Source organism: Podarcis erhardii, assembly GCF_964252035.2.
Source record: "Podarcis erhardii genome assembly, chromosome: 12".
Taxonomy (NCBI): domain Eukaryota; kingdom Metazoa; phylum Chordata; class Lepidosauria; order Squamata; family Lacertidae; genus Podarcis; species Podarcis erhardii.
Genome location: NC_138513.1, coordinates 17006684 through 17026913, shown reverse-complemented (window position 1 = coordinate 17026913; position 20230 = coordinate 17006684). Strand labels below are relative to the sequence as shown.

The window sequence follows — 20230 nt, the reverse complement described above, 5'->3', positions numbered from 1 at the left end:
GTGGAGGTGGGGTGGGGATCCTGCGGCCCTCCAGATGTTTGCTGGACTCCAGTTCCCATCATGCCTGACCATGGACCGTGCAGGCGGACCGTGCAGGAGCTCGAGTCCGGCAATATTCGGGAAACCACAAGTGTATGGCTTGGGGTGTCAGAACCCACCCTCAAAGGTTGCCCACACACACTGAACTACCACGACATCTTTCTTTAAAAAAAAAACAAAAAACTTGGCCGTTTCTTGAATGGAGCTTTTGCCCACGAAATTTAAGTCGTATCCAAGTTCGCGTCACACACACGCAATACGAGGTGGGTGGGAAGCCAAGCCTCCATTTCCATTCCAAGTCCAAAGTGCCATTTAAACTTCTTTTTAAAGTGATGGCCCTGGTCTGGCAGGTGTGGCGGGAGCGCCCCTTACTGCAACCCTCCAGCGTTCCTGGATCTTGGGGTTGGCGTGGTTGTCTCCTCTCTCAGCCTAGAAAGCTGCCTTATATCGAGTCAGACCATTTGGCCCCTCTCCTTCTGCAGCCAGTTTCCAGGGTTCCAGTCCTGCGTGAGATTGAACCAGGGATATTTTGCATGGGAAGCAGATGCTCTACGACTGAACTACAGTCACCTGCCTTTAATGCAGAAGGGGTGGGCGGGATCATGTTTTCAAAAAGCATCGCTTGAGTGATGGCTGGTGCCCAGAGGCGGAGCCAATGACAGGCAGTGACTTTGACTCCATCTTCTCTCTTCCCTACTAAAGGGCAACACTGAGACGACAGAGGAGGAAGCTGGCAGCCCGGTCACCCTCTAGAGTGGTTTTAAGGAGGAAGAGAGGCAGGTGGAGGCTGGCTGGCTGAGGCGAGGGCAGGCGGAGTGTCCCGTTTTCCCCGGGGAACCAGCATTCGCTGTAAAAAAGCCTCAAACGTACACGTCAAAGTGGACAAAACGGACACAGACAGAACATTTCCTCCCCGGGGATCTTGAGGCGTCCAGAAGCTTCCAATCTTTCTCCTTGCGCGAACTCAAGGGGGGGGGGTGGAAACGAGGAGAGGCCACGGTCCGTTTCCCCTCTGGCCATTCTCGTTTGAGGAGGGCGAAGAAAGACAGACAGAACCGCTGGACCCATTGAAACGGGGTTGTTCAAACGGGGCAAAAAGCGGGGTGGAAAACCAGGAATTAAACGAATGTATCTTATAATAGGCGTTCCAGGTGAAGGATGGAAACGCTTAACCTTTGGAGAGGTGTGGAGGCGCTTAGACTTTTCCAAAACTGAGGTGTAAAAAGGCTCTGCTTTATCCCTTTTCTTTCCCATCCAATCCCTTATTAACGAGCAGGTGCCACAAGCAGCAGCCGAGAGGTCTGAAAGCGGGTTGTTAAACCGCAGATGCGTAAAGATCGAGAGGGCTTTTTTTTAATCTTCTGTGTCAAATGCGCCTCGCTGCTGCTGTTTGCGCCACGTGCTGGTAAGGGGCAGTGCGTGTCTCCACCGTTGTCTCTCTCTGAAGGTCCTCCGGGCCAGGCGCCTTGACAGGGGAAGCTCAAGGGAGAATTTCAGCCTAACATGTGAAAAGGCGTCCTCGTGAAAAACACGTTAGGTACTTAGAGCAGGCATAGACAAACTCGGCCCTCCAGATGTTTTGGAACTACAATTCCCATCACCCCTGACCACTGGTCCTGTTAGCTAGGGATCATGGGAGTTGTAGACCCAAAGCATATAGAGGGCTGAGTTTGCCTATGCCTGGCTTAGAGGAACTGCGAGGCGCCGGAGCTTTAGACCAGCGGATGACCCGAAAACCTCCGTCATATGACCCAGACTGCAATGCATTGAGACCCTTCAAGCTTGCGCGCGCGCAGAGCCAACGCTTAAAAGACACCTTCACATCTTAAGGAGCGGGCTCCCAATTCAACTTGTGCTTTAAATAAGCCGCCTCTAGATTTCAGGGACCCGTTTGATGGAAGGCCATCAAACTGAACGGGGGGATAGCGCACAAAAGCGAAAGGAAATATAGGAATGGAGGCGTGCGCACAACCCTCTCAAATGCAGACGAGGAAGATACTGGACCGCAGTTTCTCACCTGTCAAAATGGGCCAACAGATACCCTCTCTTGGGACGTAAAGGAGGGGGATTAACAGTGTAATAACCATATAGCGTACACACAATTGTGGCTGTTGGCACCCGTCTGTCTGCAGTGCGCCTGGCGGGGGGGGGGGGGGGGAGTCGTCAAACTCTTGGAGAGTTACAGCGCCTGCGGTGGCTGTGGAGACTGAAACGGGAGAGAGCGCAGTGACCAGGACTTGAAGATAATGGTTGGCGGGCATCTTCCAGAGAACCGGACCGGCAGCCACCCGAAGGGGCGTCTCTTTGCTTCGCTCCTCAGTCCGTCTGCCCCGGGCCAAAGCACCCCTTCTCCCGCGGTGTATTTGGGTGGCTCCCAGATCTCCTCTACTGGCTTACACTTGGAGAGGGGCCCGTCCGCCTCTCCCTTCCCATCTCAAGCCGGCGTCCATAGCACCCTAGCACACCTAGACCATTGTGTCCAGGCACAATCCACGCCGCAGGATGTCTGATTCTTGCGCAGGATGCGGCCACCCGCAGCCCAGCTCTGGCCCCGGCGTCTCCCTTTCCCTCTCGGCCCACCTCGCAGCCCGGCGGGATCCGAGCCATCAGCTGCACCACGAGCAGTGGCTCTCCATCCGGGAGGGGGGTCCGCCTTCCGCGTGGTTTTAAAAACAAGATCGGGGCCCTTTTTTTCCTTGGGCTTCTCCCGGCCTCCCCCCCCCCCATCCCCCGAGAGAGAAAGTACCACTTTCTTCGCCAAGCAGCCAGCGCGCGGCCGCTTTTCCTTGGCCGAAAACGTCCCAGTAACCAGAGAAATTAACTCGACGGGCCACTGTCAATATTTGCAAGGATGTCGTTCAGACTCTTGTTTGACTAGTGCGCATGAAAAACGAGCAGGGCCCAGATCCTAAGCACACACGCGCGCGCCGCCGGATTCGCCAGGGCTCCAGTCCAAGTCCGCGCGTGTTGAGGACCAACTCTCCCCCTGGACACGCGTGTCTATGAGCGTGTGGCTTTGTGTACACCAATGCGTGCCCACTGCAAGCGCCTCTTTATCCTGCTCCGCGGGGTTTTCTGCCCGCCTTTTTGGATCCCACCCAACCGCAGAAATTGTCCCTTTGTATGGACGGCTCCTTGCTAACGTTTGTAGGAAGGTGGTCCCTTTTTCCCTCCTTGTTTTGCGAGGAAAATGCCTCGCCCTGCCCCTCCCCGTCCAAGACCACCTTCGCTTAGGTTTAGCTCAGGAGGGGGCGGGGGGCTCCCACGTTACAAGCCGTGTAGACAGAGAACACGTATGAATCCGAGGCAAGGACCACAGTTGTCAAAAGGGAGAATCCCCACTCTTTGGACAGATGATGTTAGAAAAAATCTATTTCAACCTCGCTGATAATAGGAAAGGAGAGTGATGGAAAGCAGTCACTAAACTGCGTCTCAGTGAGCTCTTACAAAAACATAGGAACCAAAAGCGGCGGGAAGGGGGGGCGGAGCAGGTCCTTGAACCAGCAGCAGCAGCAGCAGCAGCAGCAGCAGCCAGACGTCTCCAATTCCTCGTTATTGTAACACACTACACGTCGGAGCCTACAACGCGTGTCCTAATTTATGGCTTTTGCAAAGCCACAGGCGCGCACAACTCGAACTCCGGTGCCCCAGATTCCCGGGGACTCGGAAAGGAGCCGAGCGCCGGGACCCCGCGCTGCCCGCAGCGAGACCTGCTTCCCGCAAAGGTCGTCGCTCCGCAGAAGCCGCGGGGGCGCCATCGGCAGGCCGGTCACATCCGCTCCTCCGGCGCCGCAGGACAGCAGGCGACCGTCCACGCAGCGCCGCCGTCGGCCAAAGCGTCGCCCGCGCCACGAAGGGGGACAAGAGGCCCCGGAAGCCCAGGGCGGCGCAAAGCGGACTCGCCCCGAAGGACATGGATCGCTTTTCCCCAGACACCTCGCAGGTATCCAGGGCGAAGGATGCGCGTCTGCCAACAGGAACGCCAGCGCGCTTGAACAGGCTCCACACGAAAACCAAAACCATTCCGGGGCCACTTAAAACACACCACCGAGAGAGTCCCTCTCTCTTTTCAAATCGCTTGAAGTGGCCGCACCTCCTCCTTCCCGCCGAATTATGCCATTTCAACCCCGTGTAAAACGCCCTAGTTCCCTTCGCGCGTGCCCAGCATAGGCGTCGCGGGCCGCAGTTACGCGGGCGCGCGTTCCCTCCGGGCCCCTCAGCGCCGACAGCACTTTGCCCGCTCCCGCCGCCCCTGCGCGGGGCAACTGCACGCTGCCCTCTCGCGGCGGCGCTTTTCACAAAGGGGCAAAACCACTAAGGACCCGAAACGCAGGGGAGTAGAAGGGAGCGCGACCAAGGAGCGGGGGCAGGAGGGCACGACTCTGTATCCGGGGCAGTGGCGGTGGCGGTTGGCCTTGCGCGAGCGAGTGTGGGAAGGTGGAGAGGTCAAACCCCCCCCCCGGCCTCCGGCGTCCTTTGGTTTGGTCGGGTTCAGTCAGACAAATGAGGCGCGCGCACCTTCCCCCCACGCCAGGGTCCCCTGGCTGTACCTGGCGCCTGCGGCGGAGGGTCGCTGCTGCTGCTGCTGCTGCTGGTGGTGGTGGTGGTGAGGTGGGTCCGGGCTGCCTCTTTCCTCGCTTCCTCGCTTGCCCGGCCGCTCCTTCTCCCATCCCCGCTCCCGCCGCCCGTTTTCAGCGCGCGCAGCAGCCCCTGAGAGCTCCTGAACCACAAGCTCTGACCGCGGCCGCCGCTCGCCTTTATTGCCCAGGCAGGAGCTGCCGGGCCCCGGAACGTGAATAGGCGCGCCTTCTCATGTTTCCCCTCTGGCCAGCGCAGCCTGCGAACATCCTCCCCCTGCCGTATCCAGCTTCCCGGGCAGCTCCGGCTTGGCAAGCCCGCGGCGGTGTCTGTCCAGGGGAGGGCGAGGGGAGGGGAGGGGGGGGAGGAGCGGGGCCAGGCTCGGGCTGCCGCCTTCTGCTCCTGCTTAGCGGAGGCCAAGATGCACCTGAAGGACCCAAGAAGAACCCGGGGCGGAAGCAGCAAGTTAAGGTCACCATTGTCTTCTAGGAAAACCAGAGGGCTCGAAGAAGCCTGGAGACCTCTATTCCTGTCTGATGCTCAGAGGTTGCAGAGCCAGTGAGAAGTAAGTTAAATGCCCCATGTATATAATTGCAGTCTAAATCCATCGTGCTCACCCAGATTTATTTCTGAGTAAACATGCTTCAGTTTGTAAAGTGACTATCCCAGGTCTCCACATTTGTGTAAGATATGCTGGGACTAAGCTCTGAATATACAGGAGCAGTATCTGGATGGGGATGGCATTGCCCTTGTCACCGACACCGCCATCCTAAACATGTTCAGAAGTGATTGCCAGGATGCTCGATGAGACTTCCTCCAAGTTAAATGTTTACATAGGGTCCACAGCCTCCGTGGTCTTGTCGCTTCCTTGGAAGAAGCTGGAGAAAGAGAAAATCACTTCTAGATGCTTGGGGGAATTATGGCTGCTTCTGTGCAGGTGACTCCCAAGTCTTAAAAGAATAAACACGACTCTGCACGTTTCTTCCCCCATACTCTTTTGCTTTCCCATTAGCCAATCACTTTTTGATACATAACTCGATGCACAACTTCTTCTTTTTTTGTAAACCCTAATGAATTGTATCTACTTATGCTACAAAGATCAATCTACATCCCCGCAGGTGTGCCTGAAACTGATGCTTTTCCATTGGCAGCTGAAGACTTTTTGACAAGTGCTTGGAAGGGATTTAATCTCTTGTAAGCAATATGTCAGTCATATCCTGTATTGCTGCGGTTGTGTTTGTGCCTGAAGCAGGACTGTTTTGTTAAGTTAATGCTGGCTTGTATTTTAAAGGGTTTTAGATGCTGCTGATACGCTCTACTGTTTTATTTCGTTTTTATGATATGTAACCTGCTCAGACAACACTCAGGGAAGGGCAGACTTCTAAATGAATCCATCAAGTCCATGTGTATTTTGAGCTACGGTTGTTTTAGGCAGCAACATAGCCTATTATACATGTGCAATATATAACAGGAATTACTTGAGGTTCAAAAGGAGGATACACAAAAGGGCATTTGGGGTGGGGGAAGAGAGAAGAGCCTAACTGAACAAATATGCTAAACATATTTCAAAATGTGCTTTAAAAGTTTCTGTTAAGTTTATTAGAAGTACTTGTTAGCCCCAGGCAAAGGATGACCATTCTTTGCACCAACACTAAATTGAATGCTAATAAACCATTTATCACCTGAAGAACAATTTCACCATGCTTCATACCAACTAACAAAGTAAGGTAGAGAACAAGTTGCAGTTCTGTGTAGAATTACGTGTGCTCCACAGGATCAGGCAGCAAGTGGATTTCAAAGGCACAGTTATTGCCTCACTCCCACATTTAAATTCTAAGCTTACATACAATTCAGTGCTGCTCCAAAGGAGCACTGCAAACATATGTTCCTGCCCTCATCAAGATAAGAAATATTGCCCCAGGGTATGGTCTGTGCTGAGGACTCACGGTGCACTAATTTTGCTGAAGCCTGTGCCTGGATACTTTAGCAACAAAACTTCTTGGGTCACCTTAAATACTTCATCATTTTATTACGGCAAACTTTTATGAACTGCAGCCCACTTCACCTGATGCATGAAATGCATAGCTGTCAACTGCTCCCTTTTTTTAAAGGGAAATTCCATTATTCCGAATAGGATTCCTCGCAAGAAAAGGGAAAAGTTGACAGCTATGATGAAGCGTTGTGCTGAGTTGCAGGAGCTGGGCATGTATGTTTGGGTGTCATAAACAGTGCAGTCAAAAGAAGATGAAATGCAGAAAAGTACAGATAGTGATAATTACATTATTATCTGTGACCATTTACAAAAAAAAAGTCATTGACAGCCCAGAAAACCCTAGTAAGCCAATTAACACATGCAGCTTTCTTAGTAGTCTGCAATCTTGGAAAATGGCCCCAACACCAGCAGCTGTAGCAGTTTTGCAGAAACTTAAGGGGGAGAATCACTTATATGATTAATTGAAACTGCAGTTGTATACTCAGCTTATCCAAGAATAAGCACCACAGAATTCTTTGTGGTTTACGTCTGAGTAAATATAGGATAGGATTGTATCCTTTGTATCCTTTGTATTGTATTGTTATGCTTTGGAAGACATAATTTGATAAACTGTTGCTGACTGGTTTTACCTCATTTATTCTGTTGTTTTATTGGGTTTGGTTGTTGTTTTATGTATTAAGTATTGTAAATAAGATTGCAAGTTAATATTGAAAAGCAGGTGGTTGTTGGTGTTTAAATGTAAAATAAACACATGGCTGGAGCAGGTTAACCAAGCCATCTATGCCAACTTTGCTCTGTCCTAAAAAAAAGAGGGAAATGTTTCAGTGTGATATAGATTGTATACTCACTGGAGAACTACAGTACATGATCTCAAATATTTATATAGTACTATTTATATTTACATAGTATTGTTAGTGTACATTTTGATTAAAGATAAAATAATAATAAAAAATTCTAAAAATGGCACAAAGTAGTGCTAGGCTGGGAAGTGGGAAACGGAATTGTGTGTGTTCTTTGCTAGTGATGGCATCAACACATGCCAATAGGTGCTTTTGACAAATTGTGCAACCATATATATATAGAGAGAAAGTGTGTGTAGAATTGCTCCTTTGGCTTAAAGCTGAGTTTTCCCAGTTGCAGAACTTAGAGCACTATCTTAAAGCATGCATGTTCAGAAATAAGTGCTGCTGAGTTCAGTGAGATTTAGGCTTCAACCCTATATACTGGACGCAATGGGGTTTTACTTCTGAATATACATTCATAGCATTGCACCACAATCCTAATGCCACTTACCTGGGAGTATGCACCATTGAATTCAATGGAACTTGCTTCTGAGTACATATGGCCTAAATTTAGAATTGCAGATTTATTCTCTGTCAGCAGAAGAGAACCTTCTCTGGACAGTGCCCAGCAACTTAGTAAATGTTTAACATTTCCCATGCAAAACCATATAAGGCTGAACTAAGTTGGTTGTATTTAGTACCCATTGAAATCAATGGGACTTAATCATGACCAAAATGTCCCATCCATCTGAATGGGAATTAAGTGCACCTAACTTCATCAAGGTCCAGCCCACAGTCTGGACTTTTTAAGCCTTATTTTTTTTATTAAATGAGAGGAAACTCTTTAAGTCTGACTCTATAAATGTTGCAAAGAGAGAAATACTACATTAAACAATAACTGGCTTTTTAAGGGCTTATTCAGGACAAATGCCGCATTCAAATAAAACCCCCACCATGCACAAGTTGACTGTAATATATTTAACAAGGTACATAATGTACATTTGCCTCTTCTTCCCACACAGTCTCTCCTCTGCCAATATCTCAGTTATTGGTCTATTATTACTTTCAATCCTAATTAATACCTTAGGGCTTGTTGGCAGTAGTCAGGTATTTCAACGCTATGTTCTGTAACCTTACAAATGTGCTGCAGTAAGCAGAAGTTAGGAAAGTGAGGTCCAGGACAGAAGATCATAGGACTCTTGTCAGATACAAGAGTGCCAAATACAGGCTATAGCTTGAGGCCATGGCTCAAAGTGAAGGGCAAATAACACATACAGATAGGAGCACAACCGGAATGTGACATTAGCTAAACAAGGTGTCTAACTTGCCACTGATTGATGCTATGGACCATGCTGACGCTGACCGATGCAGTTTGTTAGCAGCCGCTCTGAAAGCCTGGTGTTAGACATCTTGGGAACACGCTGCTTGAATACTTTCTCAGCAGACACCAGTTCCAGTTCAATCTAGTTGCACTTTGTTGCATGCGGCAGTGGCCGTGGCTGGGGGTGCACATCCCCATCTGCACCAGACCCATCTATCAGGGTACGAGAGGGCAAGGGATAGGATATGAGTCAACACGTTATCCACATGGATCCATTTCCCTTGCGGGAAATGATGGATTTCTTTTCCAAATGCCAAAGTTTATTGCCTTTTTGTGTGATGACTTTTTTCCGAAGGACATGAGGACATCCTGAATCAAGCCAGTGGCCCATCAAGTCCAGCACTTCTGTTCTCACAGAGGCCAACCAGATGTCCGTGGGACACTTGTCAGCAGGTCCTGAGACCAGCAGCACTGCCCACCTGGGATTCCCAGCAACTAGCATAATGCCTCTGGCAGCGGAGACGAATCACAGCCAGTAGCCATTGATACTCCATCGTAAAAGGAGTTAACGTCATTCTGCTCTCCATTTCTATGATGTATTTAATCTAGGGTGCAATCCACAACAACACTGTATGGACAGTTGCCTCCTTGACCACCACAACACCAAATGGCCAGCCATATTTGTTGCAACAGCATCCAGCTCTGAACAGTGGGTTTACCCTGAGGATGCATGCAAGTTGTTTAAGGCCACCACAAAAAAATGTTCTCTTTTGTTCTGTCCTATTTTTAAGTAAATGAACTGGGTGGATTCTCAGAGGCAAAAATGGCCATAAAGTGCCCTTCATTTAAAAACAACAGTGGGTTACCTGAGACCTGCACCTCCCTACCTTGGTGGTTAAAATCGCTTCTGCTAAAACCACAAGAATAGTACCAGAATGAACTCGGCCAAAGAGCTGGTTTATGGCTGTAGAATTTCCTTGTGTGGTGCATAGTTAATCATCCTGTCTCATGTGAAATTTTGTTGTGATCAGACAGATTCATAGTGAATAGATCAATAACTATGAAACGTAACAGGCAAGAATGGAACCTCCAGAAGCAGGTGCAGTATCTCTGATTACCAAATGCTGGAGACAAAGAACAAGGAATGGCTATCAGCATCTTGCACAACTTGTGAGCACCTGTGGGGTATCTTGTTTGCTTGCTTCTGCCAAAGCAAGGGTGCTGTGCTGGAACAATCTTTGGACTGAGCCAATTGGGCAATTGTTACGTTCTTAAACTATACGGTCTCCTCGTAATAAAAGCCAAGACAGAGCTCTATGTACTGGCAGCCTTTGTCTCTCTATTCATGGTTTCAAAAGAAATAAATCCTGCCACCTAGATTGCATCTCTGAGACTGAATTGGGAAATAGAAGCCTGCTGCCACACTTGGTAGACAAGCTGTACAGACGGGGAACAAATTAAATTGAACCATCTCACTGCCTGGCTGGAAGAACTAAGAAATGAAAAGAAAAATTCAACTTTTGGAAAGCAAGGCTGTTTGGGGTGGGGATGGGGATGTACTCTGTGGGGAAAGCCCTGCCAAAGACACCGACAGAAGAACAGGAGATCTTGGCACCAGAGCAGCACCATCTATGCCTTTCATGTAGTGAGGTCTACCAAAGAATCACATGTAAAATATCTCATTCTTTCTTACACACACACACACACACACACACACACACACACACACACACTTACTTTCCATATTCCATTCCTTAGATCAGAATCTGGAGGAAAAAAAGTTGTTAATGAAAACAAGGTTAACTCCTGTTTCTATTTTCAGAGCTTGTTTAACATTCAGCATGGGATACAGAATGCAAGGCTTTGTGTTTTTAATTAAGGCTCCTTACCCCAAACTTCTGAAACGTAAATCAGCTGCTCTTAGCTAGAGAGCTGGCTCCTAACTCTGGTCCAGCCATGCTTCATCCTCTCCCCAAGTGGCGGGGGGAAAGATGACAACAAGCAGCTGCTTCTTCAGAATCTACAAGAGGTTAGCAGAAAGCAATCCATACTCAAATATCAGCTGTGTGTGCTGAGGTCATGTTTAAATGGAAAGGGTTGAAGATGAAGTTTCGGAAGGGAGGTAAAACCTATTGCAATAGACCCAAAATCAAAGTTCACGATGAATCCACCTGCACAGCCCCTGTTGGGATGAATGAAAGGTGCTTCAGAGTACAGAAAGATAATGTAAAATTATAGGAGAGAAAAAAAGATGAGTGCAACAAGGAGTTAAAGACTAAAAGAAGATGGAGATTTTGTAATCAGATGAGATAACGAATTACCAAGAAACATTATTATTTGAGTGGATTCAGATGTCAGATAGAGCATTTTTCAAAACGAGATCGTGTTTCCTTGGGATTCGCTGTTTAAAACAGAGACAAGATCTGTAAATGCTTCCAAATATTGAGGTTAGGGGGCATTGCAAACTGTGTAATGCTATTACTGACTGAAAAGAGCAATGAATCAGTTTTATAAGCATTCTGTCATTAGTGATGCAATCCTTAAATATGTACTTATTTCCCTCTTATTGCTAGCCAGATTGGTTATTACAGAGATAATGCAATTAGCCTTACAGCAGATTCAGTCAGATTAATTTGCTACAAGCCATTGGTTACCACAGACATACAGATGTACCAACCATCATCCAGTAAGTAACAAAATCTTCTCACTATTTTTTTAAAATAAAACCGTCTCAAGAATCCCTTCCAGAAACCTATCCCCAGAGGAAATAGGCATGAAACAATACACTGCATAGTGAACAATATCTCCCACATTTCTCTGTCCAGAATTTTAACTTGCAGGTATTCCAGAGTATCTCCCTTCTAAATATACTGTGGGGATAGCCTGAAGTCTCAAAGGAGTAAATACTTTCCTCGTCACATCAACAACTAATTTTTAAAAATAAACTGGAGGACCATAATTAGATTTAACAACAATGCTAACAGAATGGTGAGAACGGCTTAGTTTGAAGATAACATCTAGCTAACAAAAAAAGCTGCATTCTTTAGCTTTATTTTTAATACACAGTTTCTCCAGAATTTCAGACAGAGAATCTTTCCTGTAAGGATGCGTTGATATGCTTTTTTTTCCTGTTGTGGAATGTTTCGGCACATTTATGTGAGAAAGCGATATTAAAAGTAAAAATAAAATAAATCCCGTATGGCAGGTGTGAAGAACCTCAGTTCCCGGGGCCGAAATCTCTAGGCCTCTCTCTACCGCCCTCAGGACTCTCGTTGAATAGACCACGCTGCCTCTCCCCCAGCCACTCAGGTGCTCTTTGGGGAAAGGAACTAGGCATCTTTCTCGTTCATGCCTCACAAAGTCCAAATTGCCGAGACTCTGAAATCAATACTTCCTTCTTGATATTTCAACTTTGTTCTGAGAGGGCTTTGCGAACGAACGCTCTGATCCTGGTAAAGAAGAGAGGAGTCTGTTAAGGGCTCGGTCGAGGGCTGCTGCGCTGGAGACAGTTGCTGGCTGATGTCATTGATGTATGGCACTAGTTTCCTGGTGTTGCATGGTATTCCATCTCTTTGACATACTGCCTTCTGCTTGCCATCTTTCCCTCATTTCCTGCGGTTTGTTTGGCTTTCCTCTTTGCTTTGGTTTTCATTCATACCTCTCTTCCCATATAAAGCACTGGTGATATTTAATGAACTCTTTCACCTGATGAATTGGGCATTATGTGGCCTAGCGGTGGCGAGTCCACTTGGCAAATGTGCCACACAGATCAAGGCCAAAGTATGAGGTTGCGCCGGTCTAGTGTGCAAGGAAGTACCTATGTAACCCCCATGTTTGGTAGATCAATGCCTAAAGAAGAACCACTTGGATTCAAAAGTTGCCAAGGTCTACTTGTTCCAATGAGAGATAACTTTCACACACCCCCAACTCTACTTTTACTGAGGGGTTTACAGTAACTCAGGAAAAAATATTCCCTCAGAGCGTGCAGGCTGATGTTTGGTTGCTTGAGGCAAAGAACAAGATGGCGTCCCTTTCCTCATTCCACACACAGAAGCTGACCAGAATGACAGCTAATCTTACTTCAACGCTGAAAACAGGGAGCTGCCTTAGTAAGGCCATTGGTCCATATAGTTCGGTATTGTCTACACTGACTGGTAGCAGCACTCCAGGGTTTCAGGCAGAGGACCCTCCCAACCCTGCTTGGGAGAGACCAGGGATTGAACCCAGAATGTGGGCAAAGCAGATGTTCGCAACTGAGCTATGGCTCTTTCCCACTGATGGTGGGGCAATGTTGTCCACCAAACCCAAGGACAGCAGGCTAGCTTAGAGTAGGGTTGCCATATTTCAGAAAGTGAAAATCCGGACAGAAAAGTTGGCAAAGTTGTTGAGATTTTTTTTAGTTCTGCCCAAAGTTGCTGAGCTTTTTTTTTTGCAAAATCGCAAAAATGGAATGTTTTGGAGCTATTTCTGAGGAAACGCCATACGTCTGGATTTTCCAGGACATTTCCTTCCGCCGATTTCTGCCAGGACACTGCTTATAACCAAACAATTTAACCCCTATGTTGCAAACAAAAGTTAGTAATATCCAAGGCAACACGATGACCAAATACAATGATACAGTATCAATATACACTCTTTCTATAATATATGAAATCACATAAACAGAAAACTTGTGAATCTCTGAAAGTCACAAAATATGCACTCTTAATGGATTCTCTTGAAAACATAAAACCAAATAAAGAGACTTATAAGACTTATGTTTATTTGGTTTTAGGTTTTCAAGAGAATCCATTAAGAGTGCATATTTTGTGACTTTCAGAGATTCATAAGCTTGTAGCTGCAGTATTCCAGATATGTCCAGACATATGGCAACTCTAGCCTGAAAGTCACAGGGCTACCTGCTCCCGAGGAGAGCTGTAGCCACTGTCTCTCTGCCCCATCCACTGCTTGCTGCCCCTGTGTCAGCCACCTCACTCTGCCTAATAGTTCATCTGGTTGAAATGAAAGGAAGAACAGGTGTGCGAGGGATGAGACAGGTTCTGGGATCATGGAACTGCAATGCTTGCCCTGTGATCTCCCTAGTGTGTAAGTCAAGAAAATTATCTATGCAATTAAAGGGTGAAAGTGTAGAAAGTGCACTTTTAAAAGTTGTGTGAGAGAGATTGTTTTATGAAAGCCAGTGGCCTCGCCCCCCCCCCCTAAATTAGCAAACAGTCAAATCTGGCTGATTTGATAGACCCATCTCCTTACCTGATGAAGTGTTCTGCTAACACAGTTTGCTAGTAGAAAGCACATAAACATCAACCTTAAGAGGTAAAATGCCAAACTTTAAGTATGTGGTTCTTCAAATAGTACTCAAAATCTGCTACAGTTATTGAGCTGAACTGCATAGCATTTCATTTAAACGCAATATTCTGTCAGTCCTGGTAACCGAAACTGAGAGCGCCACCTATTGGTGATGCTGGGGAATTCCAAATGGAGCTAAGAGAGCCTTGAAGTCAACTCAAGGAACAGGCAACTAACCTGCTCCTTATGCAGTCCTAGAAGTTTTAGGTCAGGTTCCCCACCCCCCCACCTCCATTTCAAAACACTTCTTTTTTTTTTTTCATTTCAAAACATGCTTTGAAATGAAAGAGAACTATGAGTAGGTGATGTTTCAACACAATGACACTCCATAAATAAGAGTACCATACCTACACATAGGTTGCATTCATACCATAGGTCAGTGTTTCCCAACCTTGTGCCTCCAGCTGTTTTTGAACTGCAACTCCCATCATCCCTGACTAGCAAGACCAGTGGCAAGGGATGATGGGAATTGTAGTCCAAAAACAGCTGGAGGCACAAGGTTGGGAAACACTGCCATAGGTATGAAACTGTAGTTTACCCTTAACAAACAGAACAGCCTAGAGTGACACAGGGGCAGCAAGCGGGGAATGGTGCAGAGAGACAGTGGCTACAGCTCTCCTCGGGAGCAGGTAGCCCTGTGACCGTCAGGTTAGAGTTGCCATGCGTCTGGACATATCCGGAATACTGCAGCTACAAGCAGTGTCCTTCCTGGCAGAAATCGGTGGAAGGAAATGTCCTGGAAAATCCATATGTATGGTGTTTCCTCAGAAATAGCTCCAAAACATTCAATTTTTGCGATTTTTTGTTTTTTTATAAAAAAAAAGGTCAGCAGCTTTGGGCAGAACTGAAAAATATCTCAACAACTTTGCCAACCTTTCTGTAATAATATGGCATGGCAACCCTACTCTAAGCTAGCCTGCTGTCCTCGGGTTTGGTGGACAACATTGCCCCACCATCAGTGGGAAAGAGCCGTAACTCAGTTGTGGCATCTGCTTTGCCCATATTCCGGGTTCAATCCCTGACATCTCCCAAAAAAGCTCCAAGGAAGGAGAGTCCACCACCTTCCAAGGGAGTCCATTCCACTGTCAAACAGCTCTTACTGTCAGAAAGTTCTTCCTGGTGTTTAGTTGGAATCTCCTTTCTTGTGATTTGAAGCCGTTGGTACTGGTCCTAATCTACAGAGCAGAAGGAAACAAGCTTACTCCATCCTCCATATGACAGGCCTTTAGATATTTGAAGATGACTATCATATCTCATCTCAGCCTCTTCTTTACCAGGCTAAACTTCCTGTACCCAATTCCCTCAACTAGGCTGGGTATACAGCACACCTTTAACACACCCTTCCATAGAATCTTGTGAACTGTTGTTGTTGTTGTTTAGTCATTTAGTCATGTCCAACTCTTCGTGACCCCATGGACCAGAGCACGCCAGGCACTCCTGTCTTCCACTGCCTCTCGCAGCCTGGCCAGACTCATGTTCGTAGTCTCGAGAACACTGTCCAACCGTCTCGTCCTCTGTCATCCCCTTCTCCTTGTGCCCTCCATCTTTCCCAACATCAGGGTCTTTTCCAGGGAGTCTTCTCTTCTCATGAGGTGGCCAAAGTATTGGAGCCTCAGCTTTACGATCTGTCCTTCCAGTGAGCACTCAGGGCTAATTTCCTTAAGAATGGATGCGTTTGATCCATTCATTTGATCCATCCATTGTGAACTGTAGTTTACCCCTAACAAACTTCCTTGGAGCTTTTAAAGCAGTAGTTGGATGGCCATCTGTCATGGATGCTTTTACTAGAGATTCCTGCATTGCAGGGGGTTGAACTAGATGACTCTCAGGGTCCCTTCCAACTCTACAATTATTTAATTCTGTGATTCAAAGCTGCCTAAGTGTTTGAGGCCAGGTTCCTGTGTAAATACTAGGAAAGAATATCTACAAACATCATTTCCCTCCCCTCTCATGTTTGTGTTCCCCAACAGGGTGAGGATAACACAAAAGTGAATTGTCCTTTGAGGAATTAAAATGGAAACAGTGCCATAACAGCAACTTAGGAAACTCATAAGTAAGAGGATATTGGACTGATTGAAATGGACAATGAACACATTCTCTGCCGTACACTATTTTTCTATTAGATGCAGAAGGAGCAGTGGCAGCCTGAGGGTCCATTCATTATATATGTAACACTTCTGCAGTTGAATCATTTTCACGCCAGCTGAACGATACTTTAGAGCTAGTTGTTTGCATCCCGTTTGCTGACTTCTAACATTAAAATGACTTTTGCTGTAAAATGGGGGTGGGCAGGTAGCCGGTAGGAGGCAGGACCCAGACTCCACATTTTCAAGGTTGGAAAACTAGATGGGAAATTAAAAATGCTCACATGCACATGCTGCCATGAATTTTCAGACTTTCTCCTCTAGAAAACTGAATTAAGACACATTGCCGGAAAGGTACTGCTGAATTTACTCTCATGGCCTCAGAGGACTGGGACTGGCTACCCTGCAGGATGGCCTATGCTTTGATCCTTGGTTGCCACCACCGCTGGGCAGCACCATAGCAATGAGAGCTCAATTTATGCCATTGAAGGGGAGCCATGAGGTGCCTGCAAAGATGCCTTTAGTGGTTCACATGGGCCAGTGACCACATCAGTAGAAGCCAGCTATCAGAGGACTCTGTGCAGATTCAACCATCACATCTATACCTTGGATCCTCCTTTGCACGAGTTACCTGATTGCAGCAGTGGCCAAATTCAAAGCTTACTGACTGCAGTTTATTCACAACTTAATTGGCAGAACTTTCTTCAAAACAGAACAAAAACATCAAAGATGCATCCAACAAATTCTTGAAAAGAACTTTAAACAGGATTGAGATCAAAACTCTATCTCTCCCCTGTCCCAGACTCCTCCACAGCCTGAGGCCATGTGCTCCTGAAGAACTTCATTATTTACATCCTACTTCCACGGAGCCTGGGAACAAAGACTCCAACCCACCACCCTTCCAAGATGGCGAACTTGCAATTCAATAGCCTCCCTTGTAATCTAAAGTTAAATACCTCATCAGAGCTACCAGAGAACAATAACAGTTGATTATCAACCTGCCTAGGAGTTTAGAGAGCTCCTATTGTTTTTCTCACTGGTGAGAGCCAGTGTGGTGTAGTGGTTAAGAGCGGTAGTCTCGTAATCTGGGGAACCAGGTTCGCATCTCCGCTCCTCCACATGCAGCTGCTGGGTGACCTTGGGCCAGTCACACTTCTCTGAAGTCTCTCAGCCCCACTCACCTCACAGAGTGTTTGTTGTGGGGGAGGAAGGGAAAGGAGAATGTTAGCCGCTTTGAGACTCCTTCGGGTAGTGATAAAGCGGGATATCAAATCTAAACTCCTCTTTAGCTTCAATGACATCTCCCAGTTAAACCCTTTCAGCAATACACATAGGCATTCTCCATTTCACTGCCAATTAAGCAATTATTCTTAACATAGCACTCCCAGAGCTGGTGTGCCAAGCAGACCTTGCCTGAGAAGGCCAAAGCTTTTTCCACACTGGGTGACCCCCCCCCCCACAGATCCGATGCAGAAAGTGTTTGCTTACTAAACTTGCCTAATAAAATGCTTTCACAAATCCACTTTTGAATGCAGATATTGGGTCACCTTGTGGTGGCTTTTCCGTCCCAAAAAAAGGTCACATGGACTAACTGCCCCTCTCGCCGTGCATCCATTATGCTTCCTTTGAGTGCGAAGCTTTCTTCATAAGGCTCTTCTAGGAACAACCTAACATTAAGAAATCTGTTACCTGATGCAGAACTCTCATGTGCGGGATTCCTGGGACCTTTGGAGAAGAAGGAGATTTGTACAATTGACTACAGTCTTTGTTTTCTCTTGTTTTTGTCTTTAAAAAAACACACAGAAAAGATGAAACACAAAAGTTACTTGTATTTCATGTAAATTTGGATAAAACATCTGTGTTGCCAAAAATAACAGCAGGAGCTGGCAAGGAACTGTCGAGCAAAAGGGTGTCTGGCACAGAACAAAGAAGTAAAACTAGAACAAATACTAACACAGAGCATAACCCACAAGGCTCCCTTGCTTACATAAAATAGGCATCTGTTGTGATACATCAAGCTTTAAGATAGGGTTTGATTAAAAAGTGAAGGTGACCTGGGGGGGGGGGATCTGCTTGTTAAGAGTAGCCTATTAAAATGGAGCAGGCAGATTCCTTCCAGGAGAAGTGCTAGTATGCTGCCTTCTGCATCTTGATAAGAACGGCACAGTGCTGAGTGGTGTAGAACATTATAGCCCAGCCAGAGCTGTAAAATATAATTGGTGAGTCTTTATCTTTCTTCTTGGTGAGAAATTCTATACAGTGCCGGAGGAATGACAACAGAAATGATTCCCGTTAGTCTGCTAGGTTTGGGCCAAAAAATTCTCCTGGCCTAATTCCACAAGGGGTTTTGGGGGGGTTATTTTTTAAAGTGTGTGTATGTGTGTAAATGAGGCTAACCTAGGGTTTGGCCCTTGAAAGGTAAAAGGCAGGTCACCAAAGCCCTAGAGTGGGGTTGGGCTGTCTGAGCCCATAAGTGTGGCTGAGCCACACAATCTTTCTCCTCCTCTGCTATTCCCGAATCCAGGGAAGTGTGCAGAAAAGCTTAAGAGATGACAGACAAGGAGACCGCAGCTTTTCGGCTGGGGAGCAGTTTGCTTTCCAAATCTTGGAAGTCAACTATGAAAACAGCCAGCACAGAAATGTTGAGCTGGGCTGGGGCAAGCGGCTTCAGGATTGCCACCACGGTTGGCAAGAGATGTGACATGATGTCACCCTAACTACTATTTCTGTTATTTGAAAGACAAAGAGCTTAATTGAAGTGAAAAAAGGGTTTGCGCCAGCCAAGCGCTTTTCAGGAGATTATATTGGTAGGAGTGGAAAAACCAAGGGAATTGAAATGCCTGCAGACAGCGAAGGCAGTAGGAAAGCACCCTCGAACCAGAAAGAAAGAGCAGCAGAAATAGCCAGTGAGGCAGACAGAACAGAAGGTGTAGGCAGAGGAAGGGGGGGGGAATAAACAAGGAATAGACAAATATATATTTACTTTGGCTTAGTGAAATGTCAAGCGGTGGTCTAGTGGTCTTGCGAGGCTGAGTTCGGACATGTGCACCCATCACTTGATAATGATTATAATATCAAGAATTGCCTCATCAATGCCACACTTGCAATATAAAGTTCCCAGGGCAGTTTACAAAACATAATGCCATTTTTAAAAAAGCATTAGTTGCAATAATAATAATGAAACATCAATTTAAGATCAGCATTTGAGTAGTAGCTTTTTAAAAGGCTTTGTGAAACAAAAAATGTCTTAGCCGGAACAGGAAAAATAACACAATAGGTCTCCAGGAGAGAGGAATATTAAAGGTGGGACAACGAAGGAGGCCCCCCCCCTCTCTCTCTCGTCTCCCCACACCTCTTATGGGGGCTACCCTAAGGCAAACCTCCATAAATGACCTCATTACACAGATTGATTTGTGCATCACATATAAAGTACCACAGGCAGAGCTTTTAATTCATTTCCTCTCACCTCACCCAACACACAAGATCAATGGACACAGTTCACACCAGAGGCGAGTTTAGGGCAGCCCATCCAGCTCTGCTGCACTGGATCAGGGTACTGCAACTATGACGTAGTGAACTGAACAAAATGGAAACCAAGAGATGGATTGGGGAATTTTGGCCTCACGTAGGGCGCCACTGAAATCTGAAAAACCAAAGTCCGCTCCTGTTCACGTGTTTAGCCATGATACAGTAATGAAGCAATGAGGTGTGATGTGCAGGCATGTGAGAATCAGCCATCATTGTTGTGATACCCATTGGCAGATGCCTATCATTTTGATAACTGTGCAGTCATTAAAAAAAGATAAGAGGAAACCAGTTTGTTTACTGCTGCTTCTATTATTATTTTTTAAAGATCACTTACACATACTAGTGCTTTTAAACCTACCACATGCCCGTGAGGATGTCTGAATTTCTATTCAAGGACCATATTTCCTGAGATAAAGAATGATGAAATGTTAAAATGGTTAGTATACATACACATCTGATATTTCCTTAACAAGAGAAAGATAAAACAGTGTGTAAGTGGGTCATAACATATTTTCATACGCTTGAACTTTAAGGGGAAATGAATATAAAGCTCACATTT

The 20230-nt window shown here is 46.4% G+C and overlaps 1 protein-coding gene across 1 annotated transcript in view; it reads right to left on the bottom strand.

Moving 5' to 3' along the window:
- Positions 1-20230, bottom strand: part of ODAD2 (outer dynein arm docking complex subunit 2) — a 159238-nt gene that overhangs the window by 57467 nt on the left and 81541 nt on the right. Inside the window, exons 21-22 of the mRNA XM_081881779.1 lie at positions 4590-5044; positions 2140-2431 (exon numbers count right to left, since the gene is read on the bottom strand). Coding sequence (XP_081737905.1) covers positions 2140-2431; positions 4590-5044 — 747 coding nt within the window. The remainder of the gene's footprint in view (positions 1-2139; positions 2432-4589; positions 5045-20230) is intronic.